At 41.3% G+C, this 22,079-nt stretch overlaps 1 protein-coding gene across 1 annotated transcript in view; it reads left to right on the top strand.

Annotated features, from left to right (window-relative positions):
* UXS1 (UDP-glucuronate decarboxylase 1) overlaps nucleotides 1–22,079 on the top strand; it is a 94,724-nt gene that overhangs the window by 55,741 nt on the left and 16,904 nt on the right. Inside the window, 2 exon segments of the mRNA XM_065580951.1 lie at nucleotides 579–700; nucleotides 19,776–19,895. Of these exon segments, the coding sequence (XP_065437023.1) occupies nucleotides 579–700; nucleotides 19,776–19,895 (242 nt within the window).

Below are 22,079 nucleotides of genomic sequence, written 5' to 3'. Positions count from 1 at the left end.
GTTGTAAAAAGAGAATTTACCTCTGGGAATGCCAGATTCTTTATGGCATGTCTAGATTTCCACCTCCTGCCTCCTTTTCCCCCCCAGCTCTTTTTTGAATGCCAAAATGTCTTAGCTCCTTTTGCAAACTAAATAGAAATTGCCAATGAACTCTAAATAACCTATAATCTCTCTATTCAATTATCTGAGATCAGAATCTTGGTTTTGCATCTAGAGTTATTCCATCTTTAAGGTCCATTTCCAGACAAACATTCAACTCAGCCTGCCATGAGTAATGGTTCTTATGAGGAGACACATCCATCGAGGAGGCTGCTTTGTTTAATACGCTCAATTTGGGGATTTTATAGATTCTCAGATTGTCCTTAATAGTTATCCTTTTGGGATTCTATTTGATGAATCTATTGGAGTGAAAGATGTTGGAGTTTAATATTTAAAAATTAGATAATTTGAAGAAAAATTGATTAACATTGTACATACTAAAACAAGCTCTATCAAAAGAGCCGTATATAAAAGGAGTTACATTCCCTCTTCCTGTTACTAGAAAGAGAAAGTCATTCAAGTGTTGTTTCTCTCCCTAGATCCTGAGGTTCACCCTCAAAATGAAGATTACTGGGGCCACGTGAACCCCATAGGACCTAGGGCCTGCTACGATGAAGGAAAGAGAGTTGCGGAAACAATGTGCTATGCCTACATGAAGCAGGTATTTGACTGTCAAATTCAGTGGCCTTGCTCTACTTGCTGAGAACAAATGCAGAACAAAACTGGAAAGAATAAATGTATATGTTGGGGTGGAGGGAGGTAGAGTATGCCTTGAGTAAGGGAATTCTTGCAATTGCAAAATCTGTTTTCTTTAACATGGAAGTTTTATTGCTCCCATCTTTTGTGATGTTTCAAGTGAGCAACGCTCTCCAAGAAAGTGCTTTGCCGATCAGGACCTTAATGATTATCTTGGAGCAGCTTGATGAACACACTGGAAATCTAAATCAACAAGTTACCCTAGTACTAGTTTGATATGGGCAACATATTTTAAATCCCTTTTGCAGGGGGGACCAACCTGAGCCTGAGAAGGAGCCAGAATTTACAATGAACATTGCCAAAGAGCCACAGTAATACATCAGCAGCCTCACATCTGCTACCGCCCCCAGCGCCTTCCGCCCACTGGCAGCCCCGCAATCCGTGCCTCCCCCTCCCTCCCCACGCCTCCCATCCACTGCAAGCAGCTGTTTTGCAGTGCTCAGGAGGCTCTGGTGGGGAGAGGGGAGGAGCGAGGGCATGGCAGGCTCGGGGGAAGGGGTGGAGTGGTGGCAGGACCTGGGGCAGAGGAGGGGGTTGAGCAGTGAGCACCCCACAGCACATTGGAAAGTTAGCATCTGTAGCTCCTGCCTCGTAGTCCGCACCTATGCAAGGAGCTGCATGTGGCTCTGGAGCCACAGGTTGGCCGCCCATGCCCTTTTGGTAAAAGGCTTGAAAATATGCTACTATAATTATAGTCTCTCTGAAAGATTTGCATGGTTGACCATTTAACAATTCTTTCAAACAAATTAAATCAGTAACTTAGCACTAGAATAAAGATGAATTTTATGAGGTATTTGTAACATGATTTATTAGCTTTCCTTTTTATAAAGGAAAAAGATGGTTAAGGATGTGCTTCTCTTCATTAATCAATATTAACTTTTATGTGCATGATTTTTTTTTTCTTTAGTTGTTCAAATAGTGTATAAAGCTATATAGTGCCCTTTAATTTGTAATGCATGGAGCTCTCTAATGTTTGGGGTTTTGTTATTGTTTTGATTTTAGTTGTTTGGCATTTTTTAAATTAAGGTGGCAAAGGAAACCAATTTTAATGCATTATACAGAATATTTCAAACCCTTACAATAAGTAAATTCTAAACATTATTTTAAAACATATAGGCTGTGACTTAACATGGTAAAAACATTCATGCCATTCTAACTTACCTCTGTGATCCAGTATCCTAGCACAGATGGTGTAGCATAACCCAGTCACATTATGGATCAGAAAGAGAATAAAGGATCTTGTCTGCTTTGCTCTACAAGTTTATCTTGTAAGCTATAAAATGAAAATACCAGTAGCAATTGAGGTGATGGGTGTGTTTTGTAATTATCTTCAGCACATCAGCCCTTTCCATGATGGCTTGTAAAAATGGGCTTTGATAACTGTTATATCTACCTGGAACAGGTTTTATCCTGCTATGAGTTCTTGCCCATGTAACATGCTGAATCCTCTGCAATTACATGGTACATACAGTAATATACTTGTAGCACTGCAGTCCTGTGACTATGGCCCTACCAAATTCATGGCCATGAAAAACATGTCACAGGCCGTGAAATCTGGTCTCCCCCCGTGAAATTTGGTCTTTTGTGCACTTTTACCCTATACTATACAGATTTTACGGGGGAAACCAGCATTTCTCGAATTGGGGGTCCCGACCCAAAGGGAAGTTGCACGGAGGTCACAAGGTTATTTTAGGGGGGTCGTGGTATTACCACCCTTACTTCTGCGCTGCCTTCAGAGCTGGGCGACCAGAGAACGGCAACTGTTAGCCAGGTGCCCATCTCTGAAGGCAGCGCCCCGCCAGCAGCAGCGCAGAAGTAAGGGTGGTGATACCATACCATGCCATCCTTACTTCTGCGCTGCTCCTGGCGGTGGCTCTGCCTTCAGTACCACAACCTCCACCACAATAACCTTTCAACCCCCTCCCCCCACACATACTATTCTTTTTGGCTCAGGACCCCTAATGTTACAACACTGTGAAATTTCAGATTTAAATAACTGAAATCATGAAATTTACGACTTTTAAAATCCTATTACTGTGAAATTGACCAAAATGGACCGTGAATTTGTTAGGGTTCTACTTATGACCCAATCTGCAAGCTATTACTGTTTATTAATATAATAGGACTATACATGGTAGTAATCAATACATTTGGTAGTAAAGGTTTGCAGGACTCTGTGCTGTGTACACATGCATTAAATGAAAACTCCTGATAAGCAATCTGTCTTTGGAGTAGCTGTCTTAGATCCTTCCTTTAGCTTATTCCAGGTCAGTGAAGACTCAAGGAATACTGCCTAGCCTTGTCCCATGTTTTCATGCATTCTGAAGCCTAATTGGACTGGCTTCCTGAGGAGCAGTGTGGATGTTTGACTAGCACTGTAAAAACAGGTTTATTTTTTGCTGGTGTGGACAAGTTTGACTTTTTCCCCTTGAATAAAGGTATTTTGCCTTTAAGGATGCAGACTAGTAGAAGTGGCTAGCCTTTAGATGTCCCTCTTGTGCAGCAGGTACAAATATGAGATTTAATTTGTTACACCTTAGACTGTAATCTCTCCAGAGTGGTGTGTCAGCCTCGCTTTTCCAAAAATTCTCCTTTATTTTTTCTCCGCTTTAATATTTCATTTTCCATCATTTGTGTATGGTGTTGAGCAAATTCTCATTGCTTATTGTAGATATCCGTCTAAAGCTTTTGCATCCTTTTCTTTTGTTCCTTTAGTACAAAGGAACTCAACCTAAGATCATCCGACTATCTCATACCTTCCTTTGAATCTCTCTGCGGCTGTTCCTCTTCCTCCATCTAAAGTTTAAGCTCCATGTTCTTATCCATAGGGCCCTTCACAATTCTCTTCTCCCTACTTACCAAGGTCTTGTGTACGCTAGAAAATTAGGTCAGTTTAACTGTGTCAGTCAGGGGTGTGAAAAATCCACACCCCAAGCACTGTAGTTAAGCTGAGCTAAATCCCCATGTAGACAGCGCTAGATTGTCAGAAGAATACTTCCATCAACCTAGCTACCACCTCTTGGGGAGAGTCCCTCCTGTCAGTATGCATCAGTGATAGACAGACTTAGATTCATGAGTTGCAAGTGGCTCTTTGAGCCGTCTCCTGCAGCTCTTTGCAGCACATGATATTAAAACACGACGTGGTTTAATTTTTAACCAGTCAGGATGCTTTTATTATGTTGATAATTGTAGTTGATGAAATAATAATACGTGGTCATTTTGCTGTGTGTGTGTGTGTGTGTGTGTGTGTGAGAGAGAGAGAGAGTGGGTGTGTGTATAAAAATAAAAACCTAAATATTTCCCGTCATACTGTTTAAATATGAATATATGAATATATATAGTACTATAATAAATGAAACAATGAATTCACACTACACTGGCACTTTTGGGTAATGTTGATTGCTAATTTGACTCCTGAACTACTGAGGTCTGAGTATCACTGGTGTAGATAGTGTCACAGCTGCAGTGGTGCAACTGTGCCACTGTAGTGTTTTAAGTGTAGACAAGTCCGCACTCTTTATCACATCTCCCCCTCCACTCCAGCAGTGATGGCAATGGTTTCAACCTTCTGTTTATGCTTCTTAAGCAAACATCTTGTGCTTTATGCATAGAACGGGTTCCCTGGCCTAATAGAAAGGCTACTAGTTTCTCCACCTAAAATCAGTGAGTCGTCTCTGATGGGGGCATCTATAAGAAACCAGTTAGTGTAGTTTTAGCAGGAGCTTTAAACCTTTGTTTAGTAGTAATTTCATTGAAATAGCAAAAATCAATACATAGAATATATAAATTTTGAGCATTATTTGAATTTTTGTGGTGGTTTAATGAAAAGTGGATTGATGCAATTTCTGCCCTTATTCTCTTTGCTTCTTTTGGCCATTTTCCCACTGGATTGTCTCACTTTTCTTTCTATTCCTTTTGCAAGAATTGTAAAACACTCTGGGAACATTGATGCTGGTCATGTGTTGATCGCTCAAGTATTAATTAAGCATCAGTGTTTCTTTCTAGATCACTTTATAATTTCTTAGTAACAATGGAAAATATTGAACCCTTAAACCCATCAGATTTCCATTTGATGACAAATCTGGCGCAGTGTGAGAGCTATTACTCACTTCTGGGGCAACAAGAGAGATTACCAAATACCTCTGGAGACCAGGAGAAAGATGGTTAGCTAGGAAAGAGGAGGCACAGTCTTAAGTGACCTTAGCAGTGCAAAGGCAGAATAACTCTCCAAATGCATGGACTGTATAACGGTCAGATGTATCAGTCTGTTGATATAAAAGCATATGAAGTCAGTATTAAGGTTTTGTCTTAGAGTGCCAGTTTGGTGAAGTTGGAGTACATACCGCTTTTGGGTGTCTGTTGGAGCTAGAAGTGACAGCCTTGTGGAGGCACAGATGAAAAGCGTTATATAATAGTTAAGTATTGTAATGGAGTTTGTTATTGACAGCGTTATAGGCAATGTGAAGGTGGAAAGAATGCACAGACTTTTTCCCTTTCTTTAGCTTCCATATTTTTAAGGTTTTGGCTTGATGGGTCTGACCTTCACAGATCAGCTGTCACTAAATATCATTTTTGTTTTTAATACATATTCAAGTGTTAGTTTAATTCTCCCTATCCTTCATATGGTGTTTTAAACTGTAAACTTTGGGACATATACTGTCTTTCTCTGTTTGCACAAGGGAGTCTTGGTTGCCATTTTGGCCCCTGGGAGTTAATATAACATTAATATTAAATACCAATTCAGTGATTTGTTTCTGGGTAACAGATGGTGGCAGCTAACACTTACCTTCTGGTAGCCCTTTCTGTAAAAAGGCACTCTTGTATGCACTGATTTTTCCCTGCCTTATCATTGCCCCAGCATCCTCACTTTAAAATGCCATTTGATATTGCACAAAAGCAAGAATTTGGTAACTGAGTATGTGAGCACATGAGATCTCGCATGATAATATGTTCTCAGAGGAAAAACAGATGCTGTTCTGTACACATGGTTTCTTTACTGTTGCACCTTACTGGAAGTTTTTTCTGAGCGTTTTATATGGTATAGGATTGTGTGAAGGCGACTTTTGTTTTAGAGCATGTTAGATAAAGTTCACAATGTGATAGAATGAGCTCTCAGTCCTGCAATGACTGTGCCTACTGCTGTGACTATTATTCTTGCACAGAGGTGATTCACTTTTGTAGTAATTTTTAAATGTTTTCGGCTCTTTTTGTAATGGGTCAGGAGAAACACGCATTGGTTAAACTCAAAAATATAAACAGACGTGCTGCTGGTGTGTTACAAATGTTTGTAACTGCTCTGGAGTACCTGCAGATATTCAAACCATGCAGAGTCAAACTCTTAAGCACAGTTACGTGCAGATAGGTATGTCTTAGTGTTTAAAATCATATGTTTAAATGTGCCATTCTAATAAAAACTGCACTTTTGTAATTGTCCAATCAGTTTTTTAATGTCTGTTCACAACTACTTACAGCAGTAATCTGAGGCTCTAATTTATGAGGTTCGGTGACCTCTGCACTTCCCAGAATCTCAGCAAGCATGTTTTTTATCCACTACTCAGGGCAGGAGGAAAATATCCATTCTGGCTTTTTTCCGCTACATGTACACTAGAATGCATTGTTCACTTCCTGGTTTTGTTTGGAAATTGCCACTCGGCCTGCGTTCAAGTCTCTTGAATTATGATGGTAACTGTGAGGTTGAGTAGGACTCCCCACAATTATAGGAAGCGAGGTGTGGGCAGTCATGCCTAATGGTAAGTCAGGCGCTGGAGCCGAAGTCCAGAATCAAGCCAGGGCTCAGAGATAGGGTCAGGTGCCAAGCCAAAGGTCAGAGCTGGAGGCAGATTCACAAGTCAAGCCAGGGGTCCAAGCCAGAATCAGCATCAGGGATAGGTCATAGGAGCAGGAACTTGGAGCGAAGCAGGAACTGGGAACAGACGGGTGTCTGGGATAAGGAAGGTAGGAGTCAGGCCATATAGGCAGGGTCTGTAGTAGCAGCTAGCTCGGGATTCACCTAGCTGCTTGGATCAACTTTCTGTGCCTCTTTCTGATTTAAGTACTGGGTCCCAGCCAATCAGTGGGGCTGGATGTCTCCCCCAATCAGGAGCTTCATGTAGGGTGACCTGACAGCAAGTGAGAAAAATCAGGACCGGGGGGGAGTAATAGGAGCCTATATAAGAAAAAGACCCAAAAATCGGGACTGTCCCTATAAAATCAGGACACCGGGTCACCCTAGCTTCATGGGTGGGGCCCTTTGTGAGCTAGAGCTTTGCTAGGCCCCTTCTTCTCTGGTTTGGATGAGCTGCTGTGTGGCAGCCACAGCCTGAGCACTGCCTATAGGCCTGGGTTCGAGCCCTGCCATCTCTCACACTAATATGATTATGCAGATCCCAACTACACCAGTTTAAGTTGAAAACTGTTCCGAATTTGTTTTCCATTTCCCCACATAATGTGAATCAAATATTTTCTTCTGTACTGTTGTGAAACTATACAAAATCATTGTTTTATTAATGTAAACTAGGTTAAATACTTAGTTTTGCACTTTCCTTGACTCTGTTTGAAAGATGTAGTGTGGTTAGAGTCTGATTTCTTCTTTTTACAATTAAAAAATAAACTCTACTGCTTGGTGGCCTGAAGTCTTGTTTCAGACCTTGTGAATTTCTAGATCATTAATCTTCCTTTTTAAACCCACGTTTTCATGCCAATTAAATTGTCCTTTCTACTTGTGATTCTGTTTAATTGGCGGAGCAGTATTACTTGTCGGTGCCAGATTAAAACTCTATGTAGTTTCACAAGTGCAGTGCTAATAAGTAATCATCCAGTCTTACCTTATTTTATGTGAAGTGATAGCTTCCAAATTGTCTCAGGATACCTCCATTCTCTAATTAGAAATCACAATTTCTGTATTCCTAACTTCCCTACAAATATATTGGAAGAGATTGGATGTAATGATTATCATATCAAGATATTTAGTATTACAGAATTGTTTGTCATCCTTCAATATATCTAGAAGGTTTGTATCTAGCCCCAGAGAATAATTACTTATTGCTTAAGTTTTATCAGACCTACTCACTGGGCAAAAACTAAATAGTGGGTGGAAGGATAGAGACAACTAAATGGAAAAGATGAGGTTTACAAAATAAAGATTAAAGAGCATGGGTTTCAAATAGATAAGCAAATACATGTTGAATAAATATATTGTGAACACAGCTTTTTTTGTAATGCGCTTCCTGTTTTGTTTTTATGCACTGCACTTGTTTCTGTAATCCTTGTTTGTTAATGCACAAATTGAGTTGGTTTCAGTGTTCATAAGCAGCCTAGAGATAAAATTTAAGGAGAATGAAAATAGTTGATTAAATTGCTAATAGAACTACATTGTAATTAGTAACACTAAGTATAATTACTCAGTAATTATCAAAATTAGGGCTTGTCTACACTGGCACTTTACAGTGCTGCAACTTTCTCACTGGGGTGTGAAAAAACACACCTCTGAGCACAGTAAGTTTCAGCGCTGTAAAATTACACTTTATATTAGGATTCCAGAGAAGAATTATTGTGGATTATGCATCATGTCAAAAGTAAGTACTAACAAATACTGAAAACTGCCAAAGTTATGTGAAGGATCACATTTAATTCATATTAGCAATGAAAATTAGTTTAATTTCCAAGGGCGGGCGAGGTGGGTCACAGGCCAAGTGGGATGGCTGTGCTACAGCAGACATGCCCTCTCCTTAGAGCAGGCAGTTAGCCATCCTAATTATTGATCCTGATACAGGAGGGAAGGTGGTGATGCATTGACTCAGATCAAAAGTTTTTCTGAAAGCCTTTGTACGGCTCTGCCATACTCAACACTGGACCTTAAGGTGCCCAACTCCAGGGTGCCCAGCTGGCTCAGTTGGTAGCGCATGAGACTCTTAATCTCAGGGTTGTGAGTAAGAGCCCAATGTTGGGCGCATTACTGTCTATCCACTGGAGCCACTTACCAAGAGTTGTGGTGCATTCTTCATCACGGGCAATTTTTAAATCAAGATTGGATGTTTCTCTAACAAATGTGCTCTAAAGCAAACAGGAATTAATTCAGGGAAGTCCTACATCTGGCCAGTGATATGGAGGAAATCAGACTAGAAGATCAGCGTGGTCCCGTAACAAGGTTCACTCAGCACTCTGGTGCCTCCTGCTGGCTGTCCTGGGAAATTAGCTCTGCATGGTCGTGCACCCCCTTCGGGTGGTGCCTTGCTGCCGTCTCTCCTGCTCTAGAACCCATTCTAGGTCTCTCCAAGGACCGCAGCGTCCTCTTCAGTGACACAGCCCTTCCAGGGGACCTGCAGTCCTCTGTCCAGCCACTCCCCTTAGTGGTTACTGCAGCGAATTGTCTGGCCACTTCCTCGTAGCCCCAGCATTCTCTTTGTCCTTGCCTTGGGAGCTCAGCCTGCAAATCCCAGCAGCCAGCCAGGAGCTGTTTCTCGCTCCCCTGGTTCCTGCTCGCAGCACTGCTCTGTCCAGGGGGCTGGCAGTTCTCTCAGCCCTCCAGAGACAGTCCTTCCTCCCTGGGCTCCCAGCAGAGAACTGCTCTTCTCTGCCCTGCTGCTCCCTTTTATTATGGGCTTGCTGGACCCTGATTGGCTGCTCCCTTCAGCCCTTCTCTGATTTGCTGCCTCCACAGCCTCCGTAGGGCTCTATTAACCCCTTAGAGCCCAGTGTGAGGCAGGCACCCCATCACAGGTCTTCTGAGGCTTTATAATCTATGAATATGCACATTGACTCAAGCGTTGGTATACTTGATCTCTGAATACTGCGCACCAGTCTGGGCAGGCAGCTCACATAACAAATCTCTGGCCATGCAGCTTAATTCCACAGTGAGGATTAGCACTGAAACATACTGCTGTTCAATGGTTGGCCACTTTGGGCATGTACAACCGCACCCTTGGTCCGGAGAGAGAGACAGCTCACAAGTGCAAGTGAACCATGGCCAACCTGAACTTACCAATTCATGACAACCTCCAGAACCTTCCAAAGACACCCCTGAAATCTTGCAAGCCTTTTGGGGATCGGGCTTAAGTTCTTAAAGTTGAGGCATACTGGGATAATGCTCATGTTCCAAACAAACACCTGATTGCTGATCTCACAGAAAAACTTCCAGGCTTCAACCTATCCCAGAAACAATGGCCCACATTGAACCATTTCAGAACATCACTTAGCAGATGCTGTCATCTCTTACGCCTGTGGAAGATGAGACAATTCATAATGTGACTGTGGACCACGTTTTAAATCAATGCCCACTTCGATCATTTGCCACTAGCATCTCAAGCTCACACCACGCCACTCACTAACCTGGTTTTGGCTCTATGAACATTGCTAATCACTTCCCTTGCCATACAAAAAAGAAAATTGAGGTGATGTGATAGCAAGGCCTAATGTCTTGTTGCACCATCAGCACTAGAATACATTACACCATTTCTCACCATTGAAAAGCAGGGATTTTAGTCTTTTTGGCAGTGTCCAGAGAAATAGTTTCCGCTTCTCTTGGTTCATGAGACATTTTATCTTGAAGTGATCACTAAAAGTGTGGATCAAACAAATACAGGGCATTTGTCAGATAAGCCCCAGCATGCTTTCAGCAACTTGAGCTATGCCACTTCTTTTTTCTTTTTCACTACACAATGAGGAATAAGTCGGTCTGAATTCCCTCCACTAGTCAGAGGAGAACTTAAAGCCCCTTTTTTTATCTTGCTATGTTTTCTTTCCAAGGATGGAAAAGTGATTTCTAAAGTCTTGAAAATTTAAACACTTCGTAAGGATGTCTATTTCCAAAAGCCATAGCCAATACCTCAGTTGCTTTTTGAGGCTTTGGAATGCATCCATTGCAACTATTTGTGTCCTGGGGCGCAAAATATGTACTCTGGCATCTTTCACCTACAATAGCTTTCTTCTTTTGGCAAAAAGATGCTTCCTTTTTAGACATCCACTTTGGCTCTGTTACTGTTACCCAGGGTTTTCTGTATCCACAGCTCTTGGTAACTATATTCTGCAAGGCAGTGTCAGAAAATAAATCAATGAGGGCACAGCACATCCATAGCACAGCATGTCCATAGATGGTTGGCACAAGCAGTACAACACAAGACTATTTTCACTTACAACTTCCACTTTATTTTAGTCTCAAGCACATACACACATAAGCAACAGGTTAGCACCCCCCAAAAATCAATAGTTACCTCAAAAGTCTGGAGAGTCCTTCAAGTGCAACAGATTTCTGGTGACCACCCTTCTGTCTGCTGCTGGGGATATTGAGATGTGTTCATGAAGAATGCACCTAACACAGACCTTTTCCCCTTTTTATGCTTTTAAGTGTCTCGCTGCTTGTCGTTCAGCAGTTATTGGTGATTAAGCAGCTGAAGCAAGAAGTTTCAAGCAATTGGTTGTACAGCTGTCTTTCTGCAGTCACACACATGCGCGCACAAACACACATACCAGAAGTATAGATAGACTTCCTGTCTTTCAAAACTGCATACTTCAGCAGTTCAAAAGAAAGCCCAACAGGATGGCACAGGGTCATGCTCAATTCTCATCATCACTTCCGCTCCCCTCCTGGCCTGCCTAGTTATGCTAAGATTGCTTCAAAGGCCTTCTAGTTTAACTGTTTTTGGCAATAAGCATTGCAGTCGATATTCCAGTTACTGGCCGTGGCCTTGGCACTTTGCTAGGCTGTTAAAATCTCTCCTTACATTACCACAGGCAGGTCCTAATCATGTATCCATAATTGCTCTAATCACATCAATTAATGAATAAATATAATACTGTCCAGAACTCTCACACTCATGTCTAAAATTAGATAAAGCTATTTAGGACAAGAACCTTGGCTCAAATCCTGGCCCCACTGACGTCAATAGCAAAACACTCTCAGACTTCAGTAGAGCCAGGATTTCCCCTCTAGCTTTTTGCTCTTTAAAGTGCATAGCATGCTTCGGTGCTGTAAAATTATGGATTATCAAGGCAGTGATGTGGGGAGTAAAATTTAGATTTAGAGTTCCACTAATGGCCTGATGCATATTACAAATCACCATGATATTGGAACGATAGCTTCACACACAGTTTTCAGTGCATATAATCCTTATGTGAGTGTGGTAATATCAATACATTGCATGTTACGAGGTGTATTACTAGAATTATTCCATAAGCTCTTTTACCATTAACAGTAGCACCAACACATGAGTTGACACACTAACAACATTTCACCAGTCACTCACTTTCAGCATTTTTGGTTGTGTCTACCTAACCAAGTGGAGTAGTAATTGCAGTAGTTGTGAGCAAACCAGTGTTTCATGGTACTTTTTTAGGCCATTTCACATTTAGAAGTGATACAAACAATCCTTTCATAAGAAAACCAATCTTTCTTGTTAATATACAAAATCCCAATTTGACATTAAACTTATTTAGTACAGTACTGGTAAAGGACGTATATTGAAGATACATACTTAAAACAACTTACTAAATTCTCCATAGTATTTCTTTCTCCTGTTGATCTTATTCTCAGGGTAACCAGAAAGCGACTTTCTCATGAGACTCTGACTCAGGGATGACGGAAGGTTTTTTCGTATTCTCTCAGAAGGAGGTATTTCATGAGGTGCTTTTCAGAAGGTAAAGAAAGGAGGAGAGTGGTGATAACAGGAAGAAATAGTCCATGTCAGAGGAATCTGTAAAAGGAAATTATTAAGCAAACTATCTCCTGCAAGTGTGGCTTTATCCACTCACATGTGCATCTTCATTACTCATCTCCAAAGCTCCCACTTCATATCTGTGTATAGGCAGTTCAGTCCATCCATAGTGGTTTGAGCATTGGCCTGCTAAACCCAGGATTGTGAGTTCAATCCTTGAGGGGGCCATTTAGGGATCTGGGGGAAAAATCTGTCAGGGATGGTCCTTGGTCCTGCTGTGAAGGCAGGGGACTGGGCTCCATGACCTTTCAAGGTCCCTTCCAGTTCTATGAGATAGGTATATCTCCATACTATATATTATATAACCTGGTAATTATTGATGACCATTTTCATTTTAGTTCTGCAATCAACAAACAAGGTAGCCAGAACATGAGCTCCCAGTGTGATACTGTGTCATAAAAGAGCTAATATTTGGTTGTGTTAACAAGGGAATGTTGAACAGGATTAGAGAGGTGATATTACTTTGGAATCTGGCATGAGTGAACCACTGCTGGAATATTGTGTGCAGTTCTGGTGTCCATATTTTTTTTAAAGGATGTTAAAAAAGTGAAGAGGGTTCAGAGAATAATTTTTGGTTTGGAAACCAACATTACAATAAGAAACTAAAAATTCAATCAGTTTATTTTATTGAAGAGAAGATTAAGAGGCAACTTGATCACAATCTATAATTACGAATGCAAACAGAAGATATGATACTAAAGGGTTCCTTAATGTCTCAGATAAAGGCATACCAAGGTTTAGTGGCTTGAAGTTGAAGTCAGAAAAGTTTAAAGTGGACACCAGGCAAAATTTTAGGTTTGGGGAATTAGCTATTGGAAGGGTCCTTCAAATGATATCAAATTTTACAATACTTGCAGTGTTCTAAATCCGGAGTAGGCATCTCTAAAAGATATAATCTAGTTCAACCACAAGTTGGGATAAATGCAGGAATCACCAAGTGAAATTCCGCGGCCTGTATTATATAGGAGTTCAGACTAGATGATTGTAATGGTCCCTCCTGGCCTTAAAATCTATGAACTCTTCATTCCAGGCAGTGTAAATCATAGTGTAAAACAACCTTATCCATTAGTAACATGCAAGGGTAAGTCCAGTTTGCTAATGTCCTGGCCATTAGGTCAAGTCTTTGTGTATATTTGTATACTCAGGATTGGATTTTGTATTTGTAGGACCCATCGTGACATTTTCTAAAATGAACTGCCTGCAAATAATTGCACTGTGATTACTGTTCAAAATTGTAGGTGGTGTAATTTTAAAATGTGTGTATTTCAGACACCAACAATTATATCCTTTGTAGTTGACTGCTAGTCAAGACTTTCACACAGATTACACATGCTAGTCAAAAGAATTTCAAGAGATGCAGGCAGCGATTTTAATAACTTTATCTGAAAGAGAGTAATTAGCCTAGTTTTGCTCACTATGGTAGCTCTGCAGGTTTCTGGTCTTTCTCTGGCAGGTTATTTGCGCATTTTGTTGTAAGGATTTCTGATGCCAGTGAGTCCCCACATGCCAGAGTCACTTTGCAGCTCCTTATGTCCTGGTTTCGTGCAAGTAGAGTTCTTCGTCTTTCTTGTTTAAATCTTTGCTTACTCGCTGGTGATTCATAGTAGATGAATTTGCAACAACGGTGCAAAACTTGCAAATTGTGAGCATTAAAGTTAATTAATAAGAATGATTCACCTGTTATCCTGCTTCTGCATTGCAGCCTTAGTGTATGTTGAAGCTATTTCAGTTAAAACCATCATTGGAAACCTTTAGACTCCGAAGTTGCATTCTGTGTTGTTCTATTTTCTGAACCATGCAGACCAAGCCTCTTTTACCAAAGGTAGATTTGTTAATCTAAAATATGGCATGTTTATTCTTTTAAGAAAAATATACATTGATATCATCCTGCCATGCCTTGCTGTAGACATTTTTGGAGTCAAGACTTTCAAAAATAAGTACCTACAGTTAGAGTTCCTCACTCCATATTTAGGTGCCAAAATTAGTGGCCTAACTTTCAAAGGTGCTGTGTACCCTACATCTCTCAATGAGGCATGGTGAGTACCCATCACCTTGGAAAATGAAGCCACTGATTTATTAGCCTAACCTTAGTCACTTAGTTTTGAAAATTTTGGTTTGGGGTAATTTCATAGGAGCCCTGACAATATCTGTTGGATAGTATATGCTACGCTTTGGCTGTCATTAATTGTCCCCTTAAACAGATTTATTTATTTATTAACAAAAGACAGAGAAGTAAATAAAAAATCACCAAAAACTTTAGATGCCAGTATAATTTTTCATAACTTAGGCCTAGTCTACATTAAAAAAGGTTTTCCGGTATAGATATATCAATATAGCTATACTGGCAAATCCCTCCTAATGTAGATGCAGTTTTTATGCCATCAACAAAGTGCGTTTGCTGGGACAACTTACACTGGTTCAGTCACATGAGCAAAATAAACTATACCAGCAAAAGCATTTGTGTCAGTATAACACATTTGTGATTTGAAATATTGTGTGTGTTTAATAAAAAAAAAAGTCACAGCCCTAACCAATATTGCTGTACCAGCAAAAGTTTCTAATGTAGAGCTGACTTAAAATAAATGCCTTTGTGTACACATCCCTTGGAATTCTGAAGTTGGAATCTATTCACTTAACTATTGTTCTGTTTTATACATATGTAAAACTGTATATACAATGTGCTTTTCAAGTTTTGTAAAAGCACTGAGCGCATTTTAAAAGATTTGAAAAACAGGTCTAAATACAACGGGAAAGGTTTAAGGTTTGTAGGAGGCAGGAATGAAATCACAGAGACGACACAATTTAAAACTGAAAGATTAGCACAAGTTGTTTTCTTTGTACAGCTATGGGGTGTGGCTCACCTGGTAAAGAGAGAGAGTTAGTCTAAGGGTACGTCTGCACTGGGCTGTAACCCCACAGCAGCGAGTCTCCGATCCCAGGTCTGCAGACTTGGGCGTGCACTACGATGCGAAAACCAGCAGTATGGACGTTGGGGGTTGGGCTGGAGCTCAGGCTGTGAACCCTGGGGAGCGGGGTGGACTTCAGAGCCCAAGCTCCAGCCTGGGATGCAATGTTTACACTGCGGTGTTTAGCGCTGTAGTGTGAGCCCCATGAACCAGAGTCTGTAGACCTGGGCTCTGAGATTTGCTGCCATGAGTTTTATGACATACCCTAAAAGACACCAGGAAATTGCAGTGATGTTCACTGTTCTGTTTAAATCAAGGACAGCAAGCCACTCCTGTCATTAACTGTCCAACGCTGCAGATGCTTAAAGGCATCTATCAGTTTTATGGCTCTGGATGCCCCCAGGATCAAGATGCCTTCAACTTAAGTGTTTGGTTTGAACAGTGAACTTGTAGCCTCCTTATTGACTCATCCCACCACCTTCTTTGCTCTGGGAAACTTACAACTCACAGCTGGGTCTATCTGGATTGAGTCTTCCCTTCCTGTGTCAGCAAATAAATACAGTAACTCCTCATTTAAAGTCGTCCCGCTTAACGTTGTTGATCAATTAGGGAACATACTCCATTTAAAGTTATGCAGTGCTCCATCCACTCTTAAGTTGTTTGGCTGCCTGCTTTCTCCACAGCTGGAGAGCTGCCTTCACTAGCAGGACCAAGTACTGATTTTGCCCCAGATCCCTAAGTGGCTCCCTCAAGGATTGAACTCACAACCCTGGGTTTAGCAGGCCAATGCTCAAACCACTGAGCTATCCCTCCTCCTCCCCCATGATGGGGTATGACTAGGAGTGTAACATTCTACAAATATTTGATGCCTCAGAGAAATTATTCCAGAAGAATATGGAGGGGGGTTACTAAAAGTAATGGGCTGAAAATAAGGGGGGAAATTTAGGCTGAATATTTGGGATAAGATTCCCAACACTGAGATCTATTAGTTTGTGGAATTGTTTCCAAGGGAATGGGCGGAGGCCTGATTTTCTTGGGAGACTTCGAAACCAGGCTGCATAAAACACTCTAAAATAAACTTTAGAATGTAGTCCCAATGGAGTACCATTCCTATCTCTAGCTTCTGTGCTAGTCTACTTGAATCAGTTGTGTAGCTTGAAAAACCTCCCAACAGAGAGGGAGATGGTGGTTTTCCCTAATGTGTCTTGAATCTTGACCATTAGGTACCCTCTCCCCCTTGTACTGAGAGCTCTTGCTGACCGGCACTATCTCGTGTGTGTATTTCTCTGTCACGCACACACTGCCATTTTGTAACCTATATTGGATAACAGAAGCCAGTTGACCCACTGCGTGCAGTTCAAAGAGGCTTTGTAGATCGACCAATAGCTATTTTTTCCTAAGGCGCTAGCTTCTAAATGCCTTGCTTTTAAATACATGTTGTTAATAAGTATAACTAGTGTTGAGAAGCCTGCATGAAGACTTGGAAGACTTTATCTATTATGAATTATGGGAGTAGGGAACATGTGGGGAACATGAAGGGATGAGAAACCAGAGGGGACTGTTTGCAGATACAGTGGAGGCATTCATAAATATGGTGTAATGTACTCTGTAAGCTACTGTTAGAAGTATACCTTGACACGTTGCATTACAAAGTCCTTTCAACAGCTTCCGATCAGACATGCCAAACCCGTGAAAAAAACACAGAAGTTTGGCTTGTTTTTGGCTTAATTGGCTTGTGAGTTGCTTGTTGGCTAGTTTTTGGCTTGTAGCTTGTTGCTTGTTTGGCTTGTAGCTTGTTGCTGCTGCTGCTTTTTTTTTTTTTTTTTTTATCGGTTCCCGGCAAGCAGAGGCAAGAGGATGGGGTACAGAGTCAGGGGTGCACAGCGGGCCCACCACAGTCCCAGACTTCATGCCGGGGGGATCTAGTCCCATAGAGGGTTGGGGTTCTTAGGGATTGGCTTGCTTTGGCCTTGTTTTGAAATAGATTAGCTTGATTTTTGGCTTATTGTGAAAGTCGGGGAGCTTATTTACTGCGTGAAAGTTGGCAACTGTGCTTCTGATAAAGCACACGTGGCTGATTGCCACTCCCTTGGTGTGGATAGGGAACATGCTAGCAGATAGTGTCCGTATGGTCTTTGGGGTAAAGCACAGGATTGGAAGTCAGGAGAGCTGTGTTGTGTTTATAGTACTGACACTAACTTGCTGTTACAACCTTGGGCAAGAGACGGCAACCTTTTCTGTGTTACAGAAATTGCCCATTGTTGACAGTGCGTGCCAGCTCATCACAAGTTAGCTGCAAGAGTAAACAAGGGCAAACTATGCTCAGCACTGTTTAAACCTTACCCACAGTTTCTGAAATGGTGCAAAACACTGTTTATTCTTATTTGTTCTTGAGGTTAAACCATGGGCACCTGCATCCCTTGGTGATACGTACTGTCAGCAATGGATAATTTTTATAATGTTGCCAATTCGTTAGCCTCTCTCTAATCCTTTTTCTCCCATCTGTGAAATAAATACCACCTTTTTCACAAGGCTGCTGTAAGGATGAATTCGTTTATTTATAAATAATTGAGTTCCTGGGGCAGGCAGTTACATATTCTTATAACTGAAGCTACTTTCAGGCTAACCTGTTTCAAGGAAAATCATGGTCTTTGGATGTCCCTCGAGCGAGGGATGTGTGAGCAGAGGCTGCAGTCTTCTGAAGAGAAGTTGAAAATGTGTCCAGCACACTGTGTATCCTCTTGTAATGGGAAAATCCACACGTATAGTTTCACCATGTCTTCAAGTCCCATTTTTCCAGGCAGTGGCAACCAGCCACAATCTGTTGGCAAACTGTTTGAAAACATAAAGTTCCCTGTTTTCATTGAATATTGAAAAAGCCTCAAGAATATTGTAACAGATTACATGATTTGTGTAACCCTAGAAGTTTGTGCTTGTGACTTTTGCTACCTTTGAATCTGTGGCAAGAAGTTTACTTTCAGAGGTGAAGTTTCTACATGTTGTCACAATGAACTGTTGAGTGCATCAGAAGCCAACCCTGTGCATTAGTTCACCATGACTGAATGTTCTCCTTGCCATGAAGGCTGAGGATTTGGCTCTCGCAGAATTTAGGTGAAACACAGTTTGTTCTCAGTGATGGGTTCCAGCCATGCAATTTCACAAGGTCACGATGCCATCTATCGACCACATTTGGTTCTGCTTGCTAAACTCAGTTGAATGCACTGATTATCTGAAGATGGATTTACATAGCATCCACACAAAGCATTACTGGGTATAATGGAAAAATTTCTCAGATTCAGATAAAATTTCTGTAGTATTAAAGTTGTAAGTTATACAATATCTGTATTTGAACAGCCTGTAAATAAACAATGGGGATCTGAGACATAAACTAGCTCATAAACTTCATGTAGGCTAATGCAAAATAGTAATGTTATGGCTATGGTTAGAACAGTGTTTCTCAAACTGGGGTTGCCGCTTGTATAGGGAAAGCCCCTGGCGGGCCGGGCCGGTTTGTTTACCTGCCCCATCCGCAGGTCCGGCTGATCGCGGCTCCCACTGGCCGCAGTTTGCTGCTTCTGGAAGTGGCAGCCAGTAAGTCCCTCAGCCCGTGCTGCTTCCAGCAGCTCCCATTGGCCTGGAGCAGCGAACCGCGGCCAGTGGGAGCCGTGATCGGCCGGACCTGCGGATGGGGCAGGTAAACAAACCGGCCCGGCTCGCCAGGGGCTTTCCCTACACAAACGGCAACCCCAGTTGAGAAACACTGGGTTAGAAGGTCACTTTATTATAAGCATCAGTTCAGCACCTCTGAAAATCAGGCTCCTTTAAGATAGCTCACAGTGGGCTCCCAAAAATCTCTAATCACTTTATAAAAATTTCTCGGTGTGCTTAGTCACGGATTATTCTGTGGCCTTGGCAAAGTCACTTGATTGATATTCTCCAATCTGTGAAAATACTTCTTTGGTGTCTCGTTGCTAAATCCTTAGAGGCTCTGATGGAAGACCCTATTGAATTGCAAAGTATTATTAATATGTTAAAGTATTTCTTAAAAGAAAAATTCATTAGGGTAAAGAACTGTCTTCAGATTTTCCATCAGTGGTTCATATTAAATTATGAATGTAGATAGTTAGGGTAAATTCTCCTACCATACACTCTGTGGTTTATGTGACGTTACAGGAGTCTCAAGGCGAGAAAGCAGCATGTGTTTTAAAAGTGTATATTAACATTCTTATACTTACGGAAATATCGCCCTTTAAAAAAAAAAAACACCTACTAAATATGAAAGTTTGCACTTTGAAGGGGTGGGGGGAGGGAAGGTTGTGGAATCTTCATTAAGTACATGTTTTGTTTGTTTTGTTTTTGCTTACAGGAAGGGGTTGAGGTGCGCGTTGCTAGAATATTCAATACCTTTGGTCCTCGGATGCATATGAACGATGGCAGAGTTGTCAGTAACTTTATCTTACAGGCACTTCAGGGAGAACCTCTAACGGTAAGTAATTGGCACTTGGTCCTGGGCTTAGAACAAAACCACTTTTCAAAAGTGACCTTTTTTTTTTTTCAATTCCCTAGCTTTTGGGTGCACAACCTTAAACATTTGAAAGAGGCTAGATTTTTAGGAAGTGCTGAGCTCCCACTCTCTGAAAACCAGGCCTCTAAATGTCTCAACCTGGGTGTCCAAAAATAACTAGTCATTCTTGAAAATGTTAGCCTGTATTTATAAATCTTCACATGTGTGCATGGTTCTGTACTGTCAAAAATGTGTTCTCTCCATAATAAGGGTGGTCATGTGTTTCAGTCATTAGTCTAGGATACGGGAGACCTGAGTTCAAATCCTTGCTCTACCACAGCCTTTCTTTGTGACTTTGGGCAAGGTCTCTCTCTGCCTCAGTTCCCCATCTATAAAATGGGGATAAGAGCACTGCCCTGCCTCACATGGGTGTTGTGAGGAGAAATACATTAAGGATTGTGAGGCACTCAGATAATTCAGTAGTAGGGGCCTTATAAGTGCCAAAGATAGATAGAAGCATACATCCTAAATTAATCATAATACAAAATGGGTGGTGGAGGGTTATGTGAGGTCAAGGATGAGATCATGAGATATGTGATTTCATACACATGGCAACTTTTTGCATTTCACATATAAAATTTGGAGACTATCTGGAGCAAAGAGGGAAGTGAATGGTACTAGGAAATCACTCAAGGGCTTTCTAGGATTTTATTGTTTGAATTAGGTACCTTTTTAAAGTGTGCCACAGGATGTATATGGGACAGTTAGAGTGTAGAGGGTTTTGCTGCACTGGGTAGCAAACCCCAAGATTGAAGTGCATTGTTTATGGACAGTAATAATTTGTGTGTTGTCTGCATGCTAGCAGAGCTCCTGTTTGTTTGGAAAGAAGTGTTGCTCAGGCAATAAATGTGCCTAGTCAGTAAGGAGAAGGGAGCTGAAGTCAATTTTTTCAGGGTATCTAACAGTCAGGAAAGATGTTGGGGGGGGGGCAGCATTCTTTCTCGTATTTTATCACAATATTACTTGTTCCTCTTTTCCCCTCTTCCACTAAAACAAACAAAAATACCAATTTATAATGATAGAGGGATGTGTTGCCCTTCTGAGAAAACCTTCAAAAGTGACTATACTTGCCTACCCTTAGATACGGCAGGGTAGCTAAGTGTCCAAGCACTGCTGCTTCTTTCAGTTCTTCCTACAGTTGTGCTGGGAAAGTGTGGCAGTGTTTTGGGGCTGGGGATAGAATAAATCTATGTAAAGGCATGTTCCAAAACCAGTTGTTTCTTGGTACGATCCTTCTGATTTTACATGGCTATGGTGAGTCATTCCCATTGCACTGCCCCATGAGCATGCCCACATCTATCACATTGGGTTAAACCCGAGAAAAGTATCACAAATGACAGCGACCTCCACCCAAAAATTTATTTTACATATGGGTTTTCAAAGGACTTTTGTAAATTGTTTTGAAAGGGCCTTCACTCTCCTATCCACCCCATCCTCCGCCCCTAAAAGCTGCAGCTGGTTAGCTGGGCCTGGCTGCATAGAACAGAATATGTGGGCAAAACAGGGTGGGAGGAGTTCTTATTTCAGGCTGAGAGTTTTGATCCTGGTGGGGTTTTTTGATTGCATCAGAATATACAAACCTAATAGAGCAATGACTTCCCAGCACTTTCTGATTATGCCCTGTGTACTATATGCTTCTTGGGTGATATGCAGGGGGCACAAAGTGTAGCTCTTTCTAGGTAACATTTAGAAGTTTTGAAAGAGCATCAGAGGTCGGATGTTGTTGTGTGTTTTATCTGATCATTCTCCTATTGCTTATACTGTGCCGGTGATATGCCAGCTTGGCATCTGAATACATCACGTAGTAGTTCTGAGCTTCTCGGACTTATCCAGCAGAGCCTTGACTTTTTTATAACTACAAACTGTGAGAAGGTAATCATTGCAGAGACGCACCATTCTCTGACAGCTTTCCTAAAAGGTGTTTATGTTGAATATTTATCTAGATTTAAAACAATTCATAGTTCGGGATATTTCAAAGTGTCATCAAGAAAAGCTTGGAGTAGTACAAGTGCTGTGGGAGCAGAGTTGAAGTCTTGTTTATGTTAGATTTTTTTTTTTTAATTCCAATGGCCAACCTATAGTTGAGCTCCTGCTGTTGCAGCTGCA

This window comes from Chrysemys picta, chromosome 1, assembly GCF_011386835.1.
Source record: "Chrysemys picta bellii isolate R12L10 chromosome 1, ASM1138683v2, whole genome shotgun sequence".
Lineage (NCBI taxonomy): Eukaryota > Metazoa > Chordata > Testudines > Emydidae > Chrysemys > Chrysemys picta.
This window is presented reverse-complemented; position numbering and strand designations above follow the sequence as displayed.